Here is a 25,966-nt window from a genome sequence, read left to right as displayed (position 1 = left end):
AGTCACTTTGGGTGACCATTCTGTAACTCTGCACCTCAAGTTAGATGCAATGTTCACAACGGGGTTGTGTTTAAAATGGATATTTTACCTCTTCACGTACCATAAGGTTTTTACCATATGTATTCTTGGATGTGGTATCGGTACAGGAGAAGCAATTGCAGTAATTACTCTAAGCAGGTAACTGTAATTGGTAATCAATTTACTTTCCTATATGAGTGATTACTGTAACTAATAAGTTTAAGCTGAGAAGGATAACAGCATTAGTAAAAACTGTTAGTTCAGTTCTGGTCGCCGTACCTCAAGAAGGACATGGAGGTACTTGAGAGGGTCCAGAGAAGAGCAACTAAGCTAATAAAGGGCATGGAGGACCTCTCGTATACTGACAGACTGAAAATGCTAGGGCTTTTCTCCCTGGAAAAGCGGAGACTTAGAGGAGACATGACAGAAACCTTCAAGATCATGAAGGGCATAGAAAAAATAGACCGGGACAGATTTTTCAAATTAAGGGGATCAATAAGTACAAGGGAGCACTCAGAGAAATTGAAAGGGGAGAGGTTTAGAACAAACGCCAGGAAGTTCTTTTTCACACAGAGGGTGGTGGATACATGGAACGCGCTACAGAGGATGTGATAAACAGGAGCACGCTACAGGGGTTCAAAGAAGCTTTGGATAAGTACTTGGAGGACAAAGGGATTGAAGGGTACAGATAAGAGTAGAGGTAGATTATAGGGATGGGATTAGAGGTAAGTTACAAAATTAATCAGGGACCACTGTTCAGGCACTAGGCCTGATGGGCCACCGCGGGAGCGGACCGCTGAGCAAGATGGACCTCTGGTCTGACTCAACGGGGGCAACTTCTTATGTTCTTATGATCATCTAAATGAATTCTTTGTTTCAGTCTTCACTGCAGAGGATTTGGGGGAGACACTCACCCCAGAACCATTTTTTTGAAGGTGATGATTCAAAGGAACTGAAACATATGCATGGAGGTGTGGCCTAGTGGTTAGAACTTCGGCCTCAGCACCCTGAGGTTGTGAGTTTGATCCCAGCATGCTCCATGTGACTCTGGGCAAGGCACTTATTCCCCCCATTGCTCCAGGTACCACAGTAACATTGCAAGCCTGCCGGGACAGATACTTAAGAGTACCTGATTACTATTCAGTGTATTGTGAATCGCTTCATGAAAACGGCAATTAATAAATTCACAATAAATGAACCTGGAAGCTATGTATGTTACTCTGTAACCTGTTCTGAGCTCATTGGTGACCTGCTACTGATAATCTGAAATTTATTGTTCAAATCTACCAGACAATACCTAATGTAATGCCAAATTTTTAAAAAGGAATTCATAGTAACATACCCGTAGTAACATAGTAAATGACAGCAGATAAAGACCCAAATGGTCCATCCAGTTTGCCCAACTGTACCCTCTCTTTAAATTACTGATTTAATTTAAATTGTCCTGTTTCCTAGCTATTTATGGGCCAAAAACCCAAAGCTCTGCCCAATACTGTGCTTAGGTTCCATCTACTGAAGTCTTCATCAAAGTTCACTCCAACCATCTAAATCATCCCAGCCCTTGAAGCCCTCCCCAGCCCATCCTCAACCAAAAGCCCAATACTGGCCTTAGTTCTTCAATATATACCATTATTTTCTGATTCGAGATCCTCTGTGTTCATCCCAATGCATTTTGAACTCTGTCACCATTTTCCTCTCCACCACTTCCCTCGGGAATGCATTCCAGGCATCATCCACCCTCTCCTTAAAGAATTTCCTAACATTACTCTTAAATCTACCACCCCTTAACCTCAAATTATGTCCTCTGGTTTTACCATTTTCCTTTCTCTGGAAAAGATTTTGATCTAGGTTAATACCTTTCAAGTATTTGAACGTCTGAATCATATCTCCCCTTCAAAGCTGATCCTGGTAATTATAGGCCAGTGAACAGGGTAAAATGGCAGAAGCTATCATAAATAAAATTACTGCTCATATGAATTAATATGGCTTATTAAGGAAGAACCAGCTTGCATTTATCAAAGGGAAGTTATGCCTTAGTAATCTATCTGCATTCTTTCATTTCATTTTCATAAACCACTATTTTTCCCTAAAAAAGGCAACTCAAAGCAATTTATATCATGGATAATGCAGTAAAACAAACCAAAAAAAAAAAAAACTTAAGGCAAACCAGGACTGTCTTCTATCAATAAAAAATAAACTACTCCATCTCATAACTAAATTCACATTCTTTGAAAGTGTATATATTACTACTACTATTAATTATTTCTATAGCACTACCAGACATACGGAGTCACAAAGAAAGAGCTTGAAAGAGCTTACAATCTAAACAGACAAGTCAGAAAAACAGGATGTCATGGATACAGTTAAGGGGAATGGTTTATCTACTGGCTAAGTTGGAGGGCAGAAGGGAGTGCAAGACAATCAAGCCATTGTGACATCACTGATGAGGTTGGCTCTTAGGCATTACTGGAATGAGGCATTATGACATCACTATCTCAGTTCTGCTTCCCAAACACTGAAACTCTTCACACTACTACTATGAATTATTTCTATAGTGTTACCAGACGCATGTAGCACTGTACAGAGTCACAATGAAGATAGTCTAAACAGACAAGACAAACAAACAGGATTTTAAGGGGAATGGTTAATCTGTTGGCTGGGTTTGTGGGATGGTGGAGAGTAGGGTCATGGATTGAAGGCTATATCAAAAAGGTGGGTTTTCAGTCTGCTTTTAAACAAGGTAAGGGAAGGGGATTGGTGGACAAACTCAGGTAATTTATTCCATGCATAGGGGGCAGCTAGATGAAAGGAGCAAAGTCTGGAATTGGCAGTGGAGGAGAAGGGTACAGCTAAGAGCAGCTGATCTGAGGAACGGAGTTCCATGGGGGGTGTATAAGGAGAGAGGAGAGATATTGAGGGGCAGTAGAATGAACACACTTGTAAGTGGATAAAGGCAAAATAGCCAACAGTGTGTCTGGATTTCTCAGGAAATGAAAAAGTCATGGACAAGAAGGCAATATTCTATTGTGAACTGATATGTAGCTGATGGAAAGATAGGAAACAAAAAATAGGACTAAACGGTCAGTTTTTCTCATGAAGACAGGTAAATAATGTAGGAGAACCAGAGGTCTGTCTTGGGACCATTATGTTTAAGATATTTATTAATCTGGAACAACAAGTAGAAAGGATGTGATCTAATTTGCAGATAACACAAATTTTTTCAAAAGAGTTAAGACACAAGCAAACTGTGAGGAACTGCAAGAGGAACTTATGAGGTTGAAGAACTGGGTATCTAAAAAGTAAATTAAATTGAATGTGGCCAAGTATGTAGCAAAGCAAATAAGAAAGAATAATTGTAATTGTAGGTGCATAATGCTGGGTTCTAAAATTAAAAAAAATGACTATGCAAGAAAAATAGCTTGGAGTCTGTGTAAACAATAGGCTTAAATCCCCAGCAGGCTTAAAAGTATATTTTTTTAGAAAAATATTAGGAATTATTTGGAAAGGAATAACAAAATAAAGGGACCCGTTTACTGAAACTTAGTGTGCGTTGACGGCATGCACTGCCACGTGACCCATAGGGGAGAGTGTGGCACAGTGGTTAAGCTACAGCCTCTGCATCCTGGGTTGTGGGTTCAAACCCACACTGCTCCCACGGGTTTAAAGCATGTTCTATTCCATAATCTGGCTGCCCAAAAAAATAATTCAAATCATTCCTTTTAAAATGTCAACTTGTAGACCAGCAAGTAAACTGCAGCCATCTCTTTCCCCCTTTCTTTTGCGCTCACTTGTGTGAAGAGCAAGCGCATGCGCAAATTGCATCAATAACCAACAAGGATACTCTGCGCATGCGTTCTGATTCCTATATAGCGATCCATGGGATCGCTGTAGGGCGTGCGTCCAATCAGATCATATACAAGCAGAATCTGTTGTGAATCGGTCGCATGACAAAACTTGGCCAAGAATCGCCCAAAAAGATCCAGATCGGTAAGTTTAGTGAATCTAGCTGTTAATCCCCCCCCCACCCCCCCATTGCCCCAAGTATGTTAGATAGATTGTGAGCCCACCGGGAAAAATGCTTGACTACCTGTCTGTCAACATAGTGAATGTCAGCAGATGAAGGCCTGCCAACAAGGTGGCCCAAGTTGAATCCGACACTGCCCAGGTTCCATTTCTTCATGATTAAACACCGCTATACTTAAATCTCTGTCTCGCTCTGTCAAATGCGAGACACAGACCATAGAAGTCTGTTGCCGCTGAAGCCCATTCCAGTCTTGATCCTGATCTGTTTGTGCCATTTATGGGACCAGACTGTAGAAGTCTTCCCAAACTCTGAAGCTGTCATCAAAGCTCATTTAAATTTTGGTTTTATTGGACTCCATCCTTTTCTATGTATAAAATTTCCTCTGTGTTTATGCCATGCATTCTTGAATTCTATCATCACTTTTGTCTTCATGACCTCCCGCGGGAGGGCATTCCTGGCATCCACCACCCTTTCTGTAAAAATAGTGTATACTAAGCTTTAGCATACTGGCCCCTAACTAAGAAAATTGCATTTTGCCTATAAATCAATAGTGCAGCCACACCTTTTGTATGCAATGCAGTTCAAGTTTTCCCATCTCAAAAGAGAAATATTCAGCTGGGAAAAGTACAGATAATGCTAAAGAGGTTAGAGCTTTTAAGCTTGTAAACGACTGAAAGGAGAGATGATAAGAAGTAGGGGGACATTCCATGTTACTAAGTTGTAATGCATTAAAAAAAATAGGAGAAGGTATTTTTTTGCAGAAAATACAAAATTAAGATATAAGATTTCTTAGCATAAGATGCAGCCAAGGTTAATTATATATTGAAAAAGATTGAACACATTTTTAAAGGACAGATTCATTAACAATTATCAGCCAGGAAAATGTGTGAAATTCCACCTGTTACTTCAGGAATAAGTAACTGGGAAGTAATATGCACAGTAAGATCTGCCAGGTTCTTACCAGTGACCCGAAGAGAGATAGAATGCTGGATTTAATGAACTATTGGTCTGACCCACCATGGCATGTCTTGTGTTCTTATAGTTGTCCATTGGCTGTGATTTGTTAATAAAGTTTGGTTTGTTTCTAGAAGACAGGAAACTCTTTGTGGGAATGCTGGGGAAGCAGCAAACAGAGGATGACGTGAGACGACTGTTTGAACCTTTTGGACAGATCGAGGAATGCACAATCTTACGAGGCCCTGATGGGGCCAGTAAAGGTAGGAGAATGTTAACAGAACATATGAACTGGAAAACATATCTACTTGTATGTTGAAGATGGTCATACAAGAGATGAGACAGAGGATAGTGAGTTGATTATAGGGAGCCGTTTATAAGGTGGGTGACGGAGAGTATATAAGTATGGGGAAGGAAGAGGCAGATGGACATATCTGAGAACTTTTGAGTTGTGGTCATAACACTACTACTACTATTTATTATTTATAAAGTGCGACCAGACTCACGCAGCACTGTATAATCAGATGTGGTGTGATTTGGAGGGGACAGGGAAGATAAGTATCAACTTCCTCCTCTGCCACTTCCTCACACACACACACATGCTTTCTACTTCCCCCTCTCTATGGATGACCCTAGTATTTTCTCATTCATCCCCAAGCTTGACTCCAGCATTTTCCGCTTCCCAACCCAGCATTTTGTCTCTTATTTGACTTAAACCAGAAAAGGATGTAAATCCCAAAATTTCATCCCAGAACAAATCTGAACTCTTTACGGGGAAGAGAACTGCAGAATCTGTGAAAGGTTTCTCTGTTGAGCTTGCAGAGAAAAGTGACAAGAAACCAGGGGTCCACCAAGAGGGGAAGGAAGTAGTATGCTTGGACCAAGGAGCCTCAGAGAAGGAACTTGAGAGAGGGAGCTTTTTTCCCAGGATAAATTTATTTTGGCAAGTCTTAGCAAGGAGCCCAGTGGAAAGGGACTGAAACTCAACTGGAGGGTGAGATCCGTAAGGGGCTAGCATAGCAACCGGTAGGAAAGAAAGGCACAATGTGACAGATAGATACTCTAAAAATGGTAGAAGGAGACTGATAACTAGAATTAGTTGATGGACTAAATATTTTTCCAAGTGTCTTCCCAGAAGGTACAGCATTCAGTTGGAGTTCACTGTTGCTCCAGTAAAGTTGGAGCTCCGTAAACATTGTACTGTAGTATGAGGCAGATTCATTTTTTGTTAACTCACCCCTTTCTTCTGGAGTAAGAGAGTTAAAAGAATGGACTTAAATTGCCCAAACCGAGAGCCTAAGTGGATACATAAAAGGTGGGAATTTACATGCACCTTACATGTGGGAAAGGATAGAATAAAGATATATATGGACAAATATGCAGTACGTATAAATGTGACTATTCCGCCTATGTTCTATAAATATGTACCATGCATAGCATGCCTTTGCAAAGGGGAGCATGCACAGGGGCACAGCATGGGTGGATCATTGTCAAGTGCCCCACTTTGGTCACATAACATACAGAATACTGTAAGTTATTTGTATCCCTGCTACATTTAGCTGACCACACTTATTCCCCCAGCGCTAAGCACAGCACCAGATTGTTAGGTATGCCATTACCAGGTTACACTAATATTCTTCCCCTCCCTTCGAATAATAGGAACAAAACAGCATGACATTTTTTTCAATAGTGGCCCCACAACTTTGGAATACCCTACCAGCTTCCGTAAGGGAGGAGAGCAACCTTGATGTTTCAAGGGCCTACTGAAGAGTCATCTATTCAAAGAAGCCTTCAACATATGTTCTTATCGTTCATATCATTTTTCATACTCCCCCAAAGAAACAAGTAGTAATGCTCCCTTTCCTTTTGTTTGTTCCTTATTTGGCTTTATTTCCTATACAACTTGTAGTTCTAAGCCAGCTCCCTTTTCTTTCATGTTTGTCTGTCAAATATTGTCGCCTATTAGTATGCCATTTCATTGATGTTGTTTCTCTTAAATTCTTTTTAATTCCTCTGTAATGGCGTTGTTTTTATCTTATTATAATTTTGGTTTTTGTTTTCCCTATTTATTTTAACTTGTATTTTGCTTAGAAATTGGATAAGCGACTGAATCAAATTTTAATAAAAACTTGAAACTTGAAAACTATAAGGGCATAGGATGAAAGTGAAAGGGGATGAACCAAGAAGCAATCTCAGAAAATACTTTTTCGTGGAAAGGCCTTCTGGTGGCGGTGGTAGAGATGAAAAATGTGTCTGCATTCAAGAAAGTTTGGGGCAAACACATTGGATCTGTAAGGAAGAGGAAGGAATAGTAGATGGCATGGTTAGGCAGACTAGATAGGCCATATGGTCCTTTTCTGCCTTCATTTTTCTCTGTTTCCATAATGTAACTTAAGCACCTTGGTTCTATTACAAAATAGACTCTTATCATGTGGAGCACCTAAATGGAGGCACCAGTTGTACAATTAACTCTAAGGGGCTCATAATCAAAATAGAAATACGTCTAAAATCCCGCCTAAATCGGCACTTGGACGATCAAAAAGACGTCGTCCAAGTGCCAACAATCGAACCGGGTTTTAGACGTATCTAAAAATGACTTAGGCCTTTTCAGTGCTACCGGCTGCTGAACGCCCAGAGCTAAAAGTGGCATTTTAGGAGGAGTGGTGAGGGCGGGATTTGGACGGGACGTGGGCCAACCTAGACTTAGTCATACTGCAAGTATAACTGAAAGTTTAACGAGGATGCCTAGACGGAACTTGTACGTTGTGACTTAGGCAATGTAAAAACAGGTCTAAGTGGCCAGAAGGTATCCAAAGTGACCAGATAAGCACTGCAGGGACAAAGTACAGACCCCCACACACTCCCCCAGTGATCACTGACCCCTCCCCCACACACACACAAAAAACACCATAAAAATCAAAATAGAAACATACATCCTGCCTCCAGAGCATCAGCAACTGGTATAGGAAAGCCTAGTAGAGTTGCACAGAGGTGGCTTTAGTAGTCTGGGGGGTGGCCTAGTGAACCATAGAGAGGATGATCCTGGCCCATAAGTCACTCTAACCACTGCATTCATGGTGAAACATGTGCACCCCCCAAACCCCTCAAAACACTATTGTACTGCCATATAGGTGGCACCTGCAGCCATAAGGGCTATTGGGGTGGTAGACAGGAGGGTCTAGTAGGTTTTGGGGGTGTTTTAGGGGCTCACCATGACCTATAAAGGAGTTGTTGTGAGATATTTATGTGCCCCATTACTCTGTTGCCATGTCTGGTGGCCAGTCCATCACTTTGCTGGCTCCTCCCATGTCCAAAAGGTCTTTTTCTAGGAGTTTTTGACTTGGACAAATTTTTAGATGAGAATGGGTATAATGATAGACAACTTAGTGGTCTGGATGATCAAACAGTTGGTCGTACAGTTAGACAATTTTTGAAATATATATATATATATATATATATTTTGTGACTAGCGACTTAGGCCCAAAACGGACTTAGACATATTTTTATGCCCCTCCATGGGATTAATTTTATAAGCAGCTGTCTAGGATTAGGTACCAGTATTATAATCATTTACATGTATATGTAATTGCCTACGCGCATCAGTGGCCTCTCATAAAATGCCAACCAGTAAGAACATACACACACCAGCATGACTCGTAGCATGTACTTTGATGATGGACCTGTGTGAGGGTAAAATTTAGGAGATGCATGAGTATAGCACACAAGTATATGCACTAGAACTCTTTGTGTGTTGGCGGTATAGAAAATAAAGTTGTTATTATTATTATTATAATTATAAAATAAGACTTACATATGAACTTCAAACTATAGGCACAGACATTTAACCCATCTATAGGGATGGTATTTATGTCCATGCATGAAGTGTAGGAATGCACAAGATAAATAATGTGAATAGTTTATTAAGAAAAGTAGGCGCCTCTCCCACCTTTCCTCTAAAATATACATATTGAGATCTTTAATTCTGTCCCTATACACCTTACGATGAAGACCACGCACCATTTTAGTAGCCTTCCTTTGGACTGACTCCATCCTTTTTATATCTAAATGAGGTCTCACCAGAGTCTTATTCAGGGGCATCAATACCTCCTTTTTTCTACTGGTCATACCGTTTCCTATACACCCTAGCATCCTTCTAGCTTTCGCTGTCACCTTTTCAACCTGTTTGGCCACCTTATGATCATCACATACATTCACACCCAAGTCCTGCTCTTCTGTCATGTACATAAGTTCTTCACCCCTTAAACTGTACCGTTCCTTCGGGTTTTTGCAGCCCAAATGCATGATCTTGCATTTCTTAGCATTAAATTTTAGCTGCCAAATTTCAGACCATTCTTCAAGCTTCACTATGTCTTTCTTCATGTTATTCACACCATCCAGGGTGTCTACTCTATTGCAGATTTTGGTATCACCTTCAAAGAGGCAAATCTTACCTGACAGCCCTTTAGCAATATCGCTTATAAAAATGTTAAAAAGAACAGGCCCAAAAACAGAATCTTGAGGCACACCACTGGTAACATCCCTTTCCTCAGAGCAATCTCCATTGACCACTACTCTCTGTCGTCCTCCACTTAACCAGTTCCTGACCCAGCCTGTCACTTTAGGGCCCATCCCAAGAGCACATCTATGTGGTGCACTGCCAAAGGCTTTGCTAAAATCTAAATGCACCACATTTAGCGCATTCCCTCTACCCAATTCTCTGGTCACACTGTCAAAGAAATTGATCACATTTATCTGACAAGATCTACCTCTAGTGAATCCATGTTACCACTGGTCCTGTAATCCACTGGATTCCAGAAACTTCAACATTCTCTGTTTTAAAAGTGTTTCCATTAATTTGTTTACTACAGAAGTCAGACATACAGGCCTCTAATTCCCTACTTCTTCCTTACTTCCATTTTTGTGTAGAGGAATCACATCCGCCCTTCTCTAGTCCTCCAGTACTACTCCTGTTGCTAGAGAAGCATTGAAAATGTCAGTCAGTGGAACCACCAGAACTTCCCTAAGTTCCTTCAGCACCCTTAGATGTACACCATCCGGCCCCATCGCTTTGTCTACCTTTAATTTAGCTATCTCCTCATGAACAAAACCCTCTGAAAATCGATCAGGGTCTACCACTTCACCATTCCTATTCGCATTTGTCTTCTGCGGTCCTGCTCACAGAATAGAAATATTTGTTAAGCAATTCAGTTTTATCTTTATCAGCTTCTACATATTCCTCCCCTTCACTTTTGAGTCTCACAATGCTACTTTTGTACTTCTTCCTTTCACTGATATATCTAAAAAAAATGTTTTGTCTAACCATTTTACTGTCAGCTATTTTTTCTTCCATTTGTATCTTTGCTCTCCTGACTTCTCGACCAACCTCTCTTAACTTTTCCTGATATTTTATCTTGTCTCTCTTTCTGCAATCTTTTGTAGTTTATGAAGGTTAACTTCTTATTCCCATCCATGTAGAGGTATTCAGTGATTTACTTATATGAGGGCTTATACTCACCTGGGGGCTTTGATCACCCTGCCCCATAACTTCTAGTTTAAAGCCCTCTTCAGTAAATTAGCCAGCCTGTCACCAAAGACACTTCTTCCCTTCATTGACAGATGTATTCCATCCCTGCTCAGCAGCCCTTGGAAAATCACCCCATGGTCCAGGTATCTCTACGCATTCATCTCCAGAATGTGTGCTTCTATGGCCTTTACCCTCAAAAGGGAGGATGGATGAGAATATGCACTTGACTGCTTCACCTTCTCTCCTAGAGCCATAAAGTCACTTTTGATATGTTTGCAAGGGTACCTGGTAATAACATTAGTGCCAATGTGGATGAACAGCATCGGATAATAGTCATCGGGCTTGATGAGTCTTGGCAATCTCTCTGTAACATCTTGGATTTTAGCACCAGGTAGATAGCATAGCTCCTGGGTCATCATGTTTGGTCTGCAGACAGACGCTTCTGAACCCCTCAGAAGGGAATTTCCAACCATCACCACTACCTAGTGGTCATGGATCCAGCAATTTTAGGGATTTCAAGGAACGGTACAGTTTAGGGGGTAAAGAACTTATGTGCATGACAGAAGAGCAGGACTTGGGTGTGATTGTATGTGATGATCTTAAGGTGGACAAACAGGTTGAAAATCTTAACTCCTCTCACCTTGGGTTCTGCATCCCCAACTCAATATATCATGTCTGTCTGTCCAAGTTAGATTGTAAGCTCTTCTGAGCAGAGACCATCTATAAATGTCAACATGTACAGCGCTGCATATGCCTTTCAGTGCTATATAAGTGATAAGTAGTAGTAGTAAGCTTACCATCTGCCTCCCAAACTAGCATTCCATCCTGCATAATCAGCCCCTCCCTTCCCCTTAATGCCAGGATTTCACTTCACCACTCCTACCCTATCCCAAAGCCAGCAGCAAACCTCCTCATCTTCCAGTCCCCCCCCCCCCCTCCAAGGACAATAGTTATCATCCATCCCCCCCAGCATAAGCAATCACTATCTACACTCCAAATCTTTAGGTCCTACTTGCTAGGCTTCCTACCTACAAATGGCATGGCAGATCAATCTTTGAGCCATGTGTTGCCCCATATGCACTACAAAGTTTAATGTGCTGCTATATGGTGCCATTCAGATGTGGAAGGTTGTGCTGGTAGAAACTAAGTGATTCTTCTTCTGGCTCTGTGTATAAACCCCCTAGTGGTAGTGAGAGAAAATTACATTACAATTTAATTATTACGATTAAATGTATGAGATGTCATAATCTAATCTAATCTTCAATTCTTGGGTCACTTTATGCCTTTCTAGGTTCAAGGTGACTTACAATCACGGTCAGATGTTTAAATAGGTTTCCCCTTCAATTCACACCAACACAGTTGTTAAACATTTAAATATTTGTATTTATTTGTTGCAACTTAAAAAACCCCAATAACAATTAAAGGTGAAAGAAAGCTAAATACAACAATTACTGTTATCAAATATTGTTTAAACAAGGTAAATTAAATTTAAATTGCCAATTGCCAACATTAATTAGGCCAATTAATCAAGCTGTACACGCAAATCAGTGCACATTGATTTGCACGCACAACTTAAGGTATTATATAAAGAATTTTGAGGTAAGTGCCAATTGTATCACAGTTGCTTAGCATTAAGTAACCTTTATAGAATAGTAAGAACATAAGAATAGCCTTACTGGGTCAGACCAATAGTCCATCAAGCCCAGTAGCCCAGTTCTTACAGTGGTCAATCCAAGTCACTAGTACCTGGCCAAAACCCAAAGAGTAGCAACATTCCATGCTACCGATCCAGGGCAAGCAGAGGCTTCCCCCATGTCTTAATAACAGACTATGGCCTTTCCCTCCAGGAATTTGTTCAAACCTTTCTTAAAACCAGCTATGCTATCTGCTTTTACCACAACCTCTGGCAACGCATTCCAGAGCTCAACTATTCTCTGAGAAAAAAAAAAAATGTCCTCCTATTGGTTTTAAAAATATTTCCCTGTAATTTCTTCGAGTGTCCCCTAGTCTTTGTCATTTTTGACAGAGTGAAAAAATCAATCCACCTGTACCCCTTCTACTCCGCTCAGGATTTTGTAGACTTCAATTATATCTTCAATAGTATTTCCCGCACCCAACTTTGGTGGGTGCTGAAACCTGATATAAATCCTTATGCCAAAGTGATGGCAACTGGGCGCGGAAATTCAAGTTTTCAATAACACAGTGCCTAATTTCTGGGAATGCCGTTGTCCTGTCCATGCCCCTCCCATTACCATTCACCCTTCTGAATTGTATGCTATAAACTTTAGGCCTCATATTAAAGAATAGGAAATAGGACAAATGCACACTGTTTTATTTGAGTGAGTATTCTGTTCATAATTTGCTTGTAGTTTAGTTTTATTGTGATTATCTGTTTTTAAGCTTTTTATTAGCTCTATGGTTCATGCTTATTTTTATGGCTGATTCAAGTTTTAGATTTTTTTTTTCATCATTGTCAATTTTATGATGTATGTTTATTGACTATGTGGCGGGGGTTTGTTACTTACCTAGAACCCTCCCCCCTACCCCCCTCTGCCCCCCAAATGTTTATTTTCAATGCCCTGGGCCCATAAAATTGCATAAAATCATCTATCTGCTTTGAGTGGGGAGATATGGGGAAGAAAATTAAGACTGCAAGGACGGTGAGGAGACAGGGATGAAAATGTGGGGATGAATCTTTGTCCCCGTGTCACTCTCTAATTATTGCTACAATGTCTACACCAGGGACTTGTAAAAGAAGAGACCACTACCCAGATACTTGTGAATGAAGGTTAAGGGTATTAGAATCTCAATACTGGTTCCAGCAGAAAGGAGATAGAAGAACCAGTGCTTGATGGCTTGTATTGTCAGAGTATGTGACTGATAACACATTTATAGCTGCCACCAACTATATCCTTATACAACAGTTTCCCAACTGACTATGTATTTCCATTTTTCTTTCCAGGCTGTGCCTTTGTAAAATATGGGAGCCATGCTGAGGCCCAAGCAGCCATCAGTAGACTTCACGGTAGCCAGACCATGCCGGTAAGTGCAGGAGCACCAGATGAATAGAGTATAAAGTGAGTCAGGGGACAGAGTAGAGGCATTTTGGGCTGCCTGATACTGGGGGAAGTAATGTTGCAACTTGTAAAGTAAATTGTGAGTTACAAATCTAAAAGTCTTCTGCTTCCAGAACTGAAGAATCACAGGATTCATCTTCCCAGTTCTAGAGATTCATACTTTAGGGATTTCTTTTGGCTTAGGTTTTCAGTAAAGAAAATGTTCTGCACTTCAGAAAAGTCCACTAAATAGACTTTTTTTTTTTTCAATTGTACTTTATTGGCAGTGGTGGAGCACATACCAACTGAAACAAACAGGTAGAAAACATATTTGCATAACATTTGCTATGTAGTCTAAGAGAAAACCCAATTCCAGCAATGAGCAGTAAATCCATATAAAAAGAGTCCACAACCTATGGAATACAAGCTGGTTAGATCATGTGAAAACAGCCCAAACTGTGCAGAGTGAGTGGCAGTCCGAGAGCCCTGAAGAAACGGCTAAGTTCCATGAAACGTTGGCTATATACAGGACGCCACTGAGATTGTTTAAAATCTCAATCCCATAAAAAATAATTATAGTGACAATAAGTCATTCTAAATGGAAGTTTTTTGAGCCAATGATATGGGCGGAGGTGGTTTGAGCATTGAGCTTTTCCAGATAAGACCTGAGGCTTTTTCTTCCGATAGAATTGACTTTCAGCTATATAAGTAGAGTACTTTGTACATTTCGCTATTTGGCTATATAGCATCAACTAAAATCAGTGATGGGCTGGTAAGCTACGTGAAGTAGAAATACACAAGATTTCAGTAACTTTCCTATGTAGAACTGTATTATGGGCCCTTACCTGTTTAGAAAGCTTATAGGAGGTTACAGGGCTAACGTGGGGTCTTGAAGGTCTAGCAGATACATAATGTTTTGTGAGGAGTGGGGGTAAACTGGTCCTGGAATCTTTAGAAAGGTTGACTTGCGTGAGCATTACGATATTCTAGGGCAGAGAAATTATAGGGTAAGGGATTTATTGTAGAGGAGCACCATTTGTCTTTAATGGCAGAGCTACAATGATAGAACTTTTTCACTTTTGTGTTGTTCCCAGATCTAATAACTTTAACAGAAAACACCCTGAACTCTCAGATTTGCAGGATGCTGGACCCCCGATTTGAGCAGGCATACATTGTATTACATTAGTGTCTTTTATTCCGCCAACATCTTGCGGTTCTAGGCAGATTACAAAAGAGGTGATCTGGGCATACCCAGTAAAATTACAAGATAGATTACTAGATGAGTCGTTAGCATCTGGGGCTAGATTGAAAAGATCAGTTAAATTATTTGCTAGATTCGATGAATTTCCTGAAGGTTTTGTAGACAGGTGTTGTGATCAGCAGGTACGCTTGGGTGGCAAGTAGGCCGTTGTACATTTTCTTGCATTGTATGCCTTTGATTGGGGGTGAGTAAAGGGTGCTTGTGATCTCTTAGGTCTACCATACGATGGCTTTAGCCTGGGGTTGGGTCATGCATATGACAGATCCTCAGATATCATCCAGCCTGGAAAGCCAAGAAGAACTAATTTAGATGTTGCTTGCCCCAGTCCACTTTGATCTGTCCTAATGAAGCCTATGAGAAATTTGATAGGCTTGACCCAGAAGACAATATTGTCCATGAATCTTCACTTAGAAGCATACTATAGTGTTGGGTTTGTAATAGTGTAATGACACAATCCATGATGCCTTAAAGTGCTATAGAAAGAGATGCACATTCATATCTACAGAACTATAAAAGTTGCTGAGTTGAAAAAAATTATAAGGGAAGGGAATGGGTTGGTTTACATACTGCTTGGACAAGGTGTATTAAGCAGTTTACAATCAGGTACTCAAGCATTTTTCCCTATCTGTCTCAGCAGGCTCACAGTCTATCTAATGTACCTGGGGCAGTGGAGGATTAGATGACTTGCCCAGGGTCACAAGGAGCAACATGGGAATTGAACCCACAACCTCAGGGTGCTGAGGCTTTAGCTCTAGCCACTATGCCACACTCTCCTTAATTATTTGTAACCAGTTAATATTTTGTTTTTTTATCTGAGAGGGGGGAGGGGTCCCAGGACTGGGGAAGTCCCTGGATGACAGTCGCGATTGTGGGCATGGAGGTCACTCATTTATTTATTTATTTAAAAATGTATTTCTTGTCTAAAACCTAGTGACTTACAACATAACATACATAAAAACAATCTCCATGACAATCATTCCATACTCTTTCTAACATAATTCTGACTTATGATTTAACAAGAATCTGTTCAGTCATCAGAACAGGAATTTGAACAGATCACTACACAGAGTAAAGTAACACTTTAAACACCCGAGCAGCAAAAATATGTTGAGGACTATGGTGTTGACAAGCTGGATCCAAAATACTCACCCAACGTCTGTTGAAAATACCAACATGCTTTTCCATATAATACCCAATGTGCCATCATCAAAACTTTACATACTCTGCCCTCCATTTTATAGGAAACCAATTCAGTTGTTTTATCACTGGGGTGACTAAAGCAAATCTGGTTTTTCCTATCAGCCCTCTTGCAACTGCATTTTGTATTGTCTGTGTTGCCTGAAACCTGCATTTTGATATTCCCAAATATTATGTGTTACAGTAATCAATTTAGAATATCTGTGGCCATTTCAGGCTATTTAAATGTTTAATGTTTAATGCAATACAATAATCAATTAGTAGGAAAGGAACTTCAAATCCTTAAGGAAAGAGAAAAGTAGGGAGGAAACCGTACAAGGAACCGGAGCACCTGACTACAAGCTCAGTCCTCCAAGCCGCATGCTAAGGCAAAAAGATAAGTTTTAAGGAGGGTGCAAAAATTTCAGATAAGGGAGCTCAGAGCGAAGATCAGGTGGAAGAGAGTTCCATAATGAGGGAATGATTGCAGAAAAGCAGAATGACATGTGGAGGTGATTCTCGTCCTATAAACTGATGGGACAGATGATTGGTAGGACTGTTGCAGACCAGAGGGCGTGCACGGGCTTATATGGGATAAGAAAAGATGCCAAATAATGAATGGGAAAGGCCAGTGTGCATTGTCATAAAAGCTAATGTAAGAATTCTATAGTTAATACTTGAGGGAATCTACATTTCTGGCACCTAGGGTCCTTGCAGAATCGCATCCGGCTGTGCACAAACCTTTTATAGAACTATACTTAATGCCTGTGGGAAGGGTATTAACGTAGAACAAAATCTTTTCCAGAGAAAGAAAAATGGTAAAACCAAAGAACATAATTTGAGGTTGAGGGGTGGTAGATTCAAGAGCAATGTTAGAAAATTTTACTTTACGGAGAGGGTGGAGGATGCCTAAAATGCGCTCCCGAGAGAGGTGGTGGAGAGGAAAACGGTGACTGAGTTCAAAGAAGCATGGGATGAACACAGAGGATCTAGAATCAGAAAATAATAGTAAATATTGAACTAAGGCCAGTACTGGGCAGACTCGCACGGTCTGTTTCTGTATATGGCCGTTTGGGAGAGGATGGGCTGGAGATGGCTTCAAGGGCTGGGAGGGTGTGGATGGGCTGGGGTAGGTTTTGACAGAGATTTTGGCAGTTGGAACCCAAGCACAGTACTGGGTAGACCTTTGGATTCTTGCCCAGAAATAGCTAAGAAGAAAAAATTAAAAAAATTTAAATTGAATCAGGTTGGGCAAATTGGATGGACCATTTGGGTCTTTATCTGCCGTCATCTACTGTGTTACTATGTATGTTAGCTAAAACCTGGTCTAAATGCCCGCGCCTAATTTGTGCATTGATCGAGCGTATTCTATAATAATGTCCATAACATTTAGGAATGACCCTGATCCACCTCCCAGTCTTCTCCTGACCACGCCCCCTTTTCAGATTTATGCACTGCAACTGGCACATTCTTTTCCAAGCTGTGTGTAACTTTTTTTTTGTTTTTGTTTTAAGTTCAATAACTTAATTCATCCCAATTAGCCTCAATTACAAGGTGGAAATTGCCAATTATCACTGCCGGTTAGGCCAATTAATTGTGTGCATACATTGGCTACATGCACCGATGTATACACACGACTTTAGGCGCCTTTTACAGAATTGATGGGGGGAGAAAGTCTTTCTAAAGTGACATAATCTAATATCTAGTGATTTCATTTGATTTATTCAATGTATAAAAGTTTCCAGTTCTGGTTCCCTGTTTTACTGATCTCTTCACTCATTTTTTTTCTTGCCTTTTTGTCTTCTTCCAGTTAACATAGTAACATAGTAGATGACGGCAGATAAAGACCCGAATGGTCCATCCAGTCTGCCCAACCTGATTCAATTTAAATTTTTTTTTTTTTTTTTTTTCTTCTTAGCTATTTCTGGGCGAGAATCCAAAGCTTTACCCGGTACTGTGCTTGAGTTCCAACTGCCAAAATCTCTGTTAAGACTTACTCCAGCCCATCTACACCCTCCCAGCCATTGAAGCCCTCCCCAGCCCATCCTCCACCAAACGGCCATATACAGACACAGACCGTGCAAGTCTGCCCAGTAACTGGCCTAGTTCAATATTTAATATTATTTTCTGATTCTAAATCTTCTGTGTTCATCCCACGCTTCTTTGAACTCAGTCACAGTTTTACTCTCCACCACCTCTCTCGGGAGCGCATTCCAGGCATCCACCACCCTCTCCGTAAAGTAGAATTTCCTAACATTGCCCCTGAATCTACCTGAATCAGTTAACATATGTACTTCTATATCCTTATCTCCTGTTGTTTATCTGTCCGTACACTATCCTTCTCCGGTGACTCTTATTCTACCACAGACATGTAATACTTTTTTTTCATATCTGGCATCTTACTCTCGTTGTCAATCATTTCACTGTGAGGTGATGAATTTTTGGAGCGGGTAAATTAAAATGAGCTCGCTCTTGTAAAAAGATCACCTCAGATCTTTGTGTGTATGTTTACTAAAAAATTTAATATACTGCGTAACCGTCTTTAAAACAAAGTAGTTTACAATCTAAACCTCTATATTTAAACATTAAGAACGCCAATAACAAGATAGCAAGACCTAACCATCATTCAATCCGGCATCTCTCATACTGACCTACAAAAGGCAAAATACATTTATCAAGCCTTCTGATGGCGCTCTTCTACAGATTTTCTATTCAATTGTTCTTTTTTTTCTCCAAAGGGGGCCTCATCCAGTCTGGTAGTGAAGTTTGCAGACACAGACAAGGAGAGGACTTTGAGGAGAATGCATCAGATGGCAGGCCAGCTGGGTATCTTTAACCCTATGACAATCCAGTTTGGTGCTTATGGAGCATACACGCAAGCGGTAAGAAATTCAAGCTATTTTTTGTGATGAGTGTATAACGATCTCACAGATGTCTGACTGCCTGCATATATAAATGTATACAAGAGCAAGCTTCCTTATCTTTGTGTGACAGTATTTGATAAAGTATGATGGTTACACTGTTAGATTTTTTTCAGGAAATATTAAATAAATACGTATTAAAATGATTGAGCTGGAGTTTCAGCACTGACGGCAACGACACTTAAATTATTATAGGGCCGATATGCAGACCGGCTAGGTCCCGTGGTCAGCGGCGAGCACATATATTAAATGCTGAGCCATTTCCGGTGACTGGCATTGAAATCCGGGGTGGTGGGGGGGGAGGGTATTGGCCTCTATTAACCGGCTATATCAACATTCAATACTACTACTACTAATAATAATAATAACAGTTTATATACCGCAGGACCGTTACGTTCTATGCGGTTTACAAAGATTAAAAGATGCTACAAATTGAGTAGAATTAACAAAGTTAAAAGCTAGTGATTAGCAGCTCAGGAGATCAGTTATTGTGGAGTAAGATTGTCCAGGTCAGTTACCTAAATACTTCAGGAACAGATACGTCTTTAGGTGCTTCCTAAATTCCCCATAAGTAGTAGGCCTAAGCAGTTGTTCCAGATCTTTACCCCATAATGCTGCTTGATGTGAGAAAAGATGTTGTTGATGTCTTTTTAAATTTACATCTTTTAACCGGTGGAGAAACAAAATTCAAGTGTGAGCTTCTCGTATGTCTATTGGTTGAGAGAGAGAAAAGTTCTGTGTTATATGTAGGGGCTAAACCAAATAGTACCTTAAAGCAAAAACATCCAAATTTGTTAATAGTAGCCAAAGATCGACCAGCTATTTCTACAGCCCAGTTTGACTGCTGAACATAGAAGGCCAGCGCTTGAATATTTGCGGCTATACAGCTAAGTCGTACAGCGTTAAGTCAGTTGGCAGCTAGCCACTAACTGTGAATATTCTGCTGAGAGGCTGACTATCTCCCGCTGATTATTAGCAGATAACCAGCCAAACGCTATTTAATCAGCCAATTAAATAGCAATGAATAGCAAGTTGTATGTATATTTATTGACGCTATACGTGTAGGGATAATTCTTTAAAGAGAGCACCAAGAATGTGCATAAATGAACGGAATACCGGCATACGGATATCAGCATATTCTATTACATGGTACCTAAATGCTTTGGGGTGTAAATTTGAGGTGGGCGTGGGCGGACTGTGAGTAGGATGTACAGTTGTGCACATAAATTATAGAACACTTAGGGGTCCTTTTACTAAGGCACGCTAACTGATTTAGTGCGCGCTAAATGCCAAGGCACCCATGGAACATAATGGATGCCTTAGCATTTAGCGCGCCTTAATAAAAGGACCCCTTAATCAGCTATGACGTACCACATAACAATAGGACTGTTATACAGCCCTATTTATGCAGTTATCTTAACTGGCCAAGTGCTGGCTCATCCCCCAGACCCCCCCCCCCCAAGAAAAATAGTCAATTTTGAGTTTGGCGCTAAAGGGACATTTTCAGCGGCCAGGAGCGAATTCTGGCCAGTTAAATCACTTTGAATATTGACCCCCTTAATTTACATAGTTGGGGTGGGGTTAGCAATTTAGGTGCTAGCATTTATATTAGCTCTAAGACTAGTGTAAGTGGTCACACCCAGTGGCATAGTGAGGGAGGGTGACGCTTGAGGCGGTGGTGTCTGGCATTGCCATGTGCCTCCCTACTCAAGTTTCAAGTTTATTAGGTTTTAATATACCGACCATCAAATAAATATCTGGCCGGTTTACATTACAATAAAAAAAAAATATAGGTAAGAAAGAAAGAAATTAATATAATAAATATTTAGAAGTATATATAGTGTATATTAAAACATAAACAAGACAAACTTGATAGTGAGGAGAGAGGTTTAAGGGAGGGTAAAGTTACATTGTAGAGAGAAAAGGGAGAAAGAGGGAATGGGAATAAACATTTGGGTGGGGAAAAGTCTTTTTAAATATAATTTTTGAAGGTAAATGATTGAAAATATCAGGAAAAGTAGAGACTAAACTGAAGTGAATGCGTCACGAAATAGAAAAGTCTTTAGGCCTATCTTAAATTTATCCAGTTGTTGCTCGTCGCGAAGAGGTTGTGGTAAAGAGTTCCACAATGTTGGAGCAGAGACAGAAAAATTTATTTTCCGTGTGTAGTAAAAGTGTTTTATAGAGGGGATCAAAAGGAGATTTTGATTTGTAGATCTTAAAGTACGAGGTGAGCATTGGGGAATAAGGAGTTTATGTAGAAATGAAGGTAGATGGGAGGATTTTATTTTAAAGGTCAAAAGGATAATTTTGTATGTGATTCGTTGTGCCACAGGAAGCCAGTGAGCATCTTTCAGAATTGGAGTGACGTGATCATATTTACCCAGTTTATAAATGAGTTTTATAGCAGTATTTTGAATCAGTTGGAGACGTCGGATTTCTTTTTGGGGAAGACCGTTAAGAAGGGAATTACAATAGTCAAGGTGAGAAATGATCCGAGAGTGAACCAGAATTTTGATAGATTCGATCTGCAGGATTGAAGTTAATGAACGAATGATGCGAAGTTTATAGAAACATGTTTTTATTATAGAACTGATGTGATCATGAAATGATAAATCTTTATCAATAATGACCCCTAAAAGTTTTATTTTTGTTTCCATTTGAATTGGAACTGATTTAATAGTAATTTTTTCCTGTAAAGATTCAGTGTTCTTGGTTGAGAATAAGAGGCCACGGGATTTGTCGATATTGAGGGAAAGTTTGTTAGAGTAGAGCCAGTCGTTTATGGAGTCCAGTTTATTGTTTATATCTTTTATGTCAGAGTTATTGGAGGAGTTGATTGGATGAAGGAGTTGAATGTCATCTGCATAGGCGAAGATCGTAAATCCAATAGATTGAGCTAGAGTTAGAAGAGGAGAAAGAAAAATATTAAATAGTAAAGGGGATAGAATAGAATCTTGTGGAACACCATAGATTTGAGATAAAGAAATCGAGGTTTCATTCATTGCATGGACTTTAAAGCTGCGATCTTTGAAGTAGGACATGAACCAAGAAAGTGCAGATCCTGTGATACCATATTCTTTGAGTCTATTTAAAAGGAGAGAATGATCGATGGTATCAAAGGCTGCTGAGAGGTCGAGGGAAATAAGAAGGACGGATTTTTGGTGTTCTTGATAATAGTGTATAGTTGAGATGAGGCCTAGCAGTGATAATTCCGTTGAATGTGATGAGTGAAAACCAGTTTGATAGGGATGTAAGACGTGGGTTTTCTCGATAAATTCAGATAGTTGAGTGTGGACGATTTTTTCAGTTAGTTTCGATAATAGCGGAAGATTAGCAATTGGACGGTAACTTGCTGGAAGCGAGGGATCAGAATTGTATTGTTTTATTTTTGGAAAGACAAGGGCAGTTTTCCAAGCCGAAGGAACAGTGCAGTCAGATAGAGATTTAGATATCATTTCCCAGATAAAAGGGCCAAAGTGGGTGAAAAATTTTTTAAGGAAGGAAGGAGGAATGCTCTCCAAAGGAGTGTTGGAGGTATTTAAAGATTGCAGGATGGGAAGTAGATTTGCTAACGATGGCATTTTAAAGGTTGAGCAAGAGCTGAATGAGAGAGGAGAGGAATCATTTTGTATATAAAGATAAGGAACAGAAGGGGTGGGTCCGAGATGAGTTCTAATGTCTTTAATTTTTTTATCGAAGAAAAGAATTAGTTCATTAGCTGGAGGAGTGGTGATTACGGGTGGTTTTTTTTGAATATTTTGAGAGAGATTGAGCGAGGTTAAAGAGAGTGGAAGAGTTACGAGTGGTTGATATAAGTTTAGTGTAATAATCTTTTTTTGCTTGTTGAATAGCATTTTTGTAATGAGAGGCTTTTTCTTTGTATAGGGTGAGAAGGTTGTAAGAGGGAGTTTTTCGCCATTTATGTTCTGTAGAGCGAAGTTGTTTACGAAGAAGGGTGAGATTTTCATTATACCATGGTTGTTGTTTGGTTTTGGGGGTCAGGTTTGAAGTGAATTTCTTTTTTTCCTGTTGGGGTGCCAGAGAGTTTAAAAGGGATGTTGTGGAGGTATTCCAGAGAGAAGTTTGTTCATCTAAAGAAAGGGAAGAAAAATCTGTAAGGTTTAAGTTGAAAAGATTCTGAATATCTGTGAGAGTAATTTTGTTAGTATTGCGAGTAGAGTGTGTATCGTTTATGTTTTGTTTTTGAAGATTATATTGTTTAGAGGGGGATTCAATGTGCCAACTGATTAGAAAATGGTCAGACCAAGGTAAAGGATGAAATTGAAAGTTTTTGAAAAGATGGGTGGCAGAAATAGGGCAAAAGATCATGTCTAGGGTGTTGCCGGCTTCGTGGGTAGGCGAGGAGATGAGAGGGGTTAATGAAAGGTCAGAAATCAGCGTTAAAAGTTCGGAGGTATTGTGATGGTTAGGGGAATTGAAATGAATATTGAAGTCACCGAGGATAATAGAATCTGGATAAGTGATATTGAATTCAGATATAATGGAGATTAAAGTAGAAAGTGAAGTTTTCGTTACGGGTGGTGGAAGGTAGATAAGAAGAAACTTAAGGTTAAAGGATGGAGAGAATCTGATGAAAAATTGAAGGGTTTCGACAGAGGCAGTGGGGGGTGAATTTGAAGTGTTAGATTGACAAGGGATAGAAGTATGAAAAATAACAGCTATACCTCCTCCTCTTTTACCTAAACGTGGGTGGATGATAGCTTGAAAGTTAGGAGGGCAGGCTTGGGTTAAATAGGCTTCTTCCCCTTGGGATAGCCAAATTTCTGTAAGACATAAGATTTGAAGTTTATGTTGAGTAATAGTATCGTGTATAAGATGATGTTTATTTTTTATTGATCGTACGTTTAGTAAGCCAATATTGAGTTTTAAGGGAGAGTGAATTGAAGCGGAGTAAAAAGTGGAAGAAGGAAGGATTGGGATGGTAGTATAGAATCTAGCCTGAGGTTCAGTAGTGAAAAGAAGAGGATTTTTCTTGGGAGGTCGGCAGCCCCAAATGGTAGAGATTGAAGACATTGTTTTAAGGTTGGGGGATTGGGGGATTGGATGATTAAGGAAGGTAAGAGAAGTTAAGAAGATGAATATAGGGAGTAACAGTGTAGGTAGAAAGATAAGTAAAAGAAGCTGAGTTATGTTAGGGGAGGAAACTTGGTTTAATAAGTGAAGCAGCTGCATGAAGGAGCGCATAAAGGAGCAGGATCTGCTCCTTAGGTGCGCTCCTTTGGCGTGCGCCGCAAAGCAGGGGAATTTAAAGGAAACGCTACCGGTGGTGGAAAGTGGGTGGAGTCGTCGGCGCCATGCCAAGCCATGCACCCCCTCTCCCGTCTTCCCTGCCGTGCCTTGCGCCCCCCCTCCCCATACTTACCTGTTACAGCGTTCACCAGTGCAAGCAGCACTCTCCGACTGCAGCTCTCGCTGGCCTCGGCACCCTTCTGATGTCACGCCTTGGTCCCACGACCAGGAAGTAACGTCAAAAGGAAGCTGAGGGCCAGTGCAAGCAGCAACTGGAAGATGCTGCTTGTGCCTGCAAACTTTTAGAGATACGCAGGGGGGTGGAGAAGTAGGAGAGGTGCCAGCGTTGGCCCCCCCCCCCCCCATATTTATTTATTCAACTATTTAGCCCGTCCTCCCAAAGGAGCCCAGAACGGGTTACAAAGTACATCCATAATATAATTGAGACAGGACAGAGATGACATAATTTACAATATAGACATGATAATAAAACAAATGCACTAAGCAGCATTTGGTACAAGTAGGTGGCGTAGGTGCATTGACTCTGAGTGGCATTTCAGGGTGCATGTCCTCAAGGGGCTGGGTTTGTTAAGAGGAAGGTTTTCACGGCCTTCCTGAAGCGCCAAAGTCCATCTAGTGTTCTAACAGATGGAAGGGGGGGGGGGAATGGTGTGCCATAGTCTGGGTATGAAATGTGAGTAGGAGCGTTTGCGGGCTGTTTCAGTTTTGAGGGAGCGGCCTGGACGTATGGTCAGTCGTTTTTCTCCTTGGGATCTCAGTGGTCACTTTGGGAAGTAGATTTGTAGTTTAGTCATCATGTAGTGCGAAATTGTTTCATGGAAGGTTTTAAAAGCGAGGACCAGGGCCTTGAAGGCGCAGCGTTTTTGAATGGGCAGCCAGTGCATGGAAGCTAGTGCAGGGGTGACGTGGTCGCGGATGCCTAGGTTTTTCAGGAGGCGGATTGCTATATTTTGCACCCTTTGGAGGCGGGGAGAGTTTTGGTAGGCAGGCTCACTAGAAGGGTGTTGCAATAGTCTAAGTGGGATAGTACAAAAGCCTATAGTAGTTGGGCGAATTCGGGTTCTGAGAAGTATGCACGTATGGATTTTAGTTGGTGGAAGTGGTAGAAGGAGGATGATACTAGTTTGGATACGTGATCAGTCAGTGATAAGTGTAAGTCGAGAGTTACCTCTGCGAACATTATCCTTGGGTGTAAGGGTGTTTGTGCCCCAGGAAAAGGACGGACGGAGGTATACGCAAAGATCTTTCTTACTATGCCACTGGTCACACCAAGATTATATGTGCCCATTTTACCTGTTATACTAGTATTCTATGAAGAAAAGTAGGTGCCTGCTTTCCTTTCTAGTGCCATAATGAAGGAAGCTAGTGCCTGCGGCAGAGGCATCTGGCATCCTCTCCCACAATCCCGTCTCCCATTCCCTGTCCTGTACCTCTTCTAGTCTTCACTGGCAGTGAGCAGGGTCTCCTACCCACTGCTTGCACCAGCTGAGCTGACCCACTAATGTAACTTCCTTGCCCCACAAACAGGAAGTGACATCAGAGGGAGGGTGGGGGCCAGCAGGGAGGGGAGTGAGCAGCAGGGAGAGTTCAGAGATACTGCGGGGCATGCATTTAAGAGACCGCCCCCCCCCATTGGGGGGGGGGTGGAGAAAAAAATACCAGCTCCTCCACCAAGACAGTGCCCAAGGCACTCCAAACACACACACCCCTTACTGCATCACTGCAAATAGGTATTTTATTGGTGTCCTTATAGTCAGC

The 25,966-nt window shown here is 40.8% G+C and overlaps 1 protein-coding gene across 3 annotated transcripts in view; it reads left to right on the top strand.

Moving 5' to 3' along the window:
• CELF6 (CUGBP Elav-like family member 6) overlaps positions 1 to 25,966 on the top strand; it is a 605,900-nt gene that overhangs the window by 473,271 nt on the left and 106,663 nt on the right. For 2 of the 3 annotated variants that reach the window (XM_033920838.1, XM_033920836.1), the window contains 3 exons: positions 5,131 to 5,259; positions 13,483 to 13,562; positions 18,752 to 18,895. In XM_033920838.1, coding sequence (XP_033776729.1) covers positions 5,131 to 5,259; positions 13,483 to 13,562; positions 18,752 to 18,895 — 353 coding nt within the window. The remainder of the gene's footprint in view (positions 1 to 5,130; positions 5,260 to 13,482; positions 13,563 to 18,751; positions 18,896 to 25,966) is intronic. The other variant, XM_033920837.1, reaches the window with a different exon arrangement.

The sequence above is a fragment of the Geotrypetes seraphini genome, chromosome 14, assembly GCF_902459505.1.
Source record: "Geotrypetes seraphini chromosome 14, aGeoSer1.1, whole genome shotgun sequence".
NCBI classification, from domain to species: Eukaryota; Metazoa; Chordata; class Amphibia; order Gymnophiona; family Dermophiidae; genus Geotrypetes; species Geotrypetes seraphini.
The sequence above is the reverse complement of the archived record's forward strand: the minus strand, read 5'-3'. Positions and strand labels throughout refer to the sequence as shown.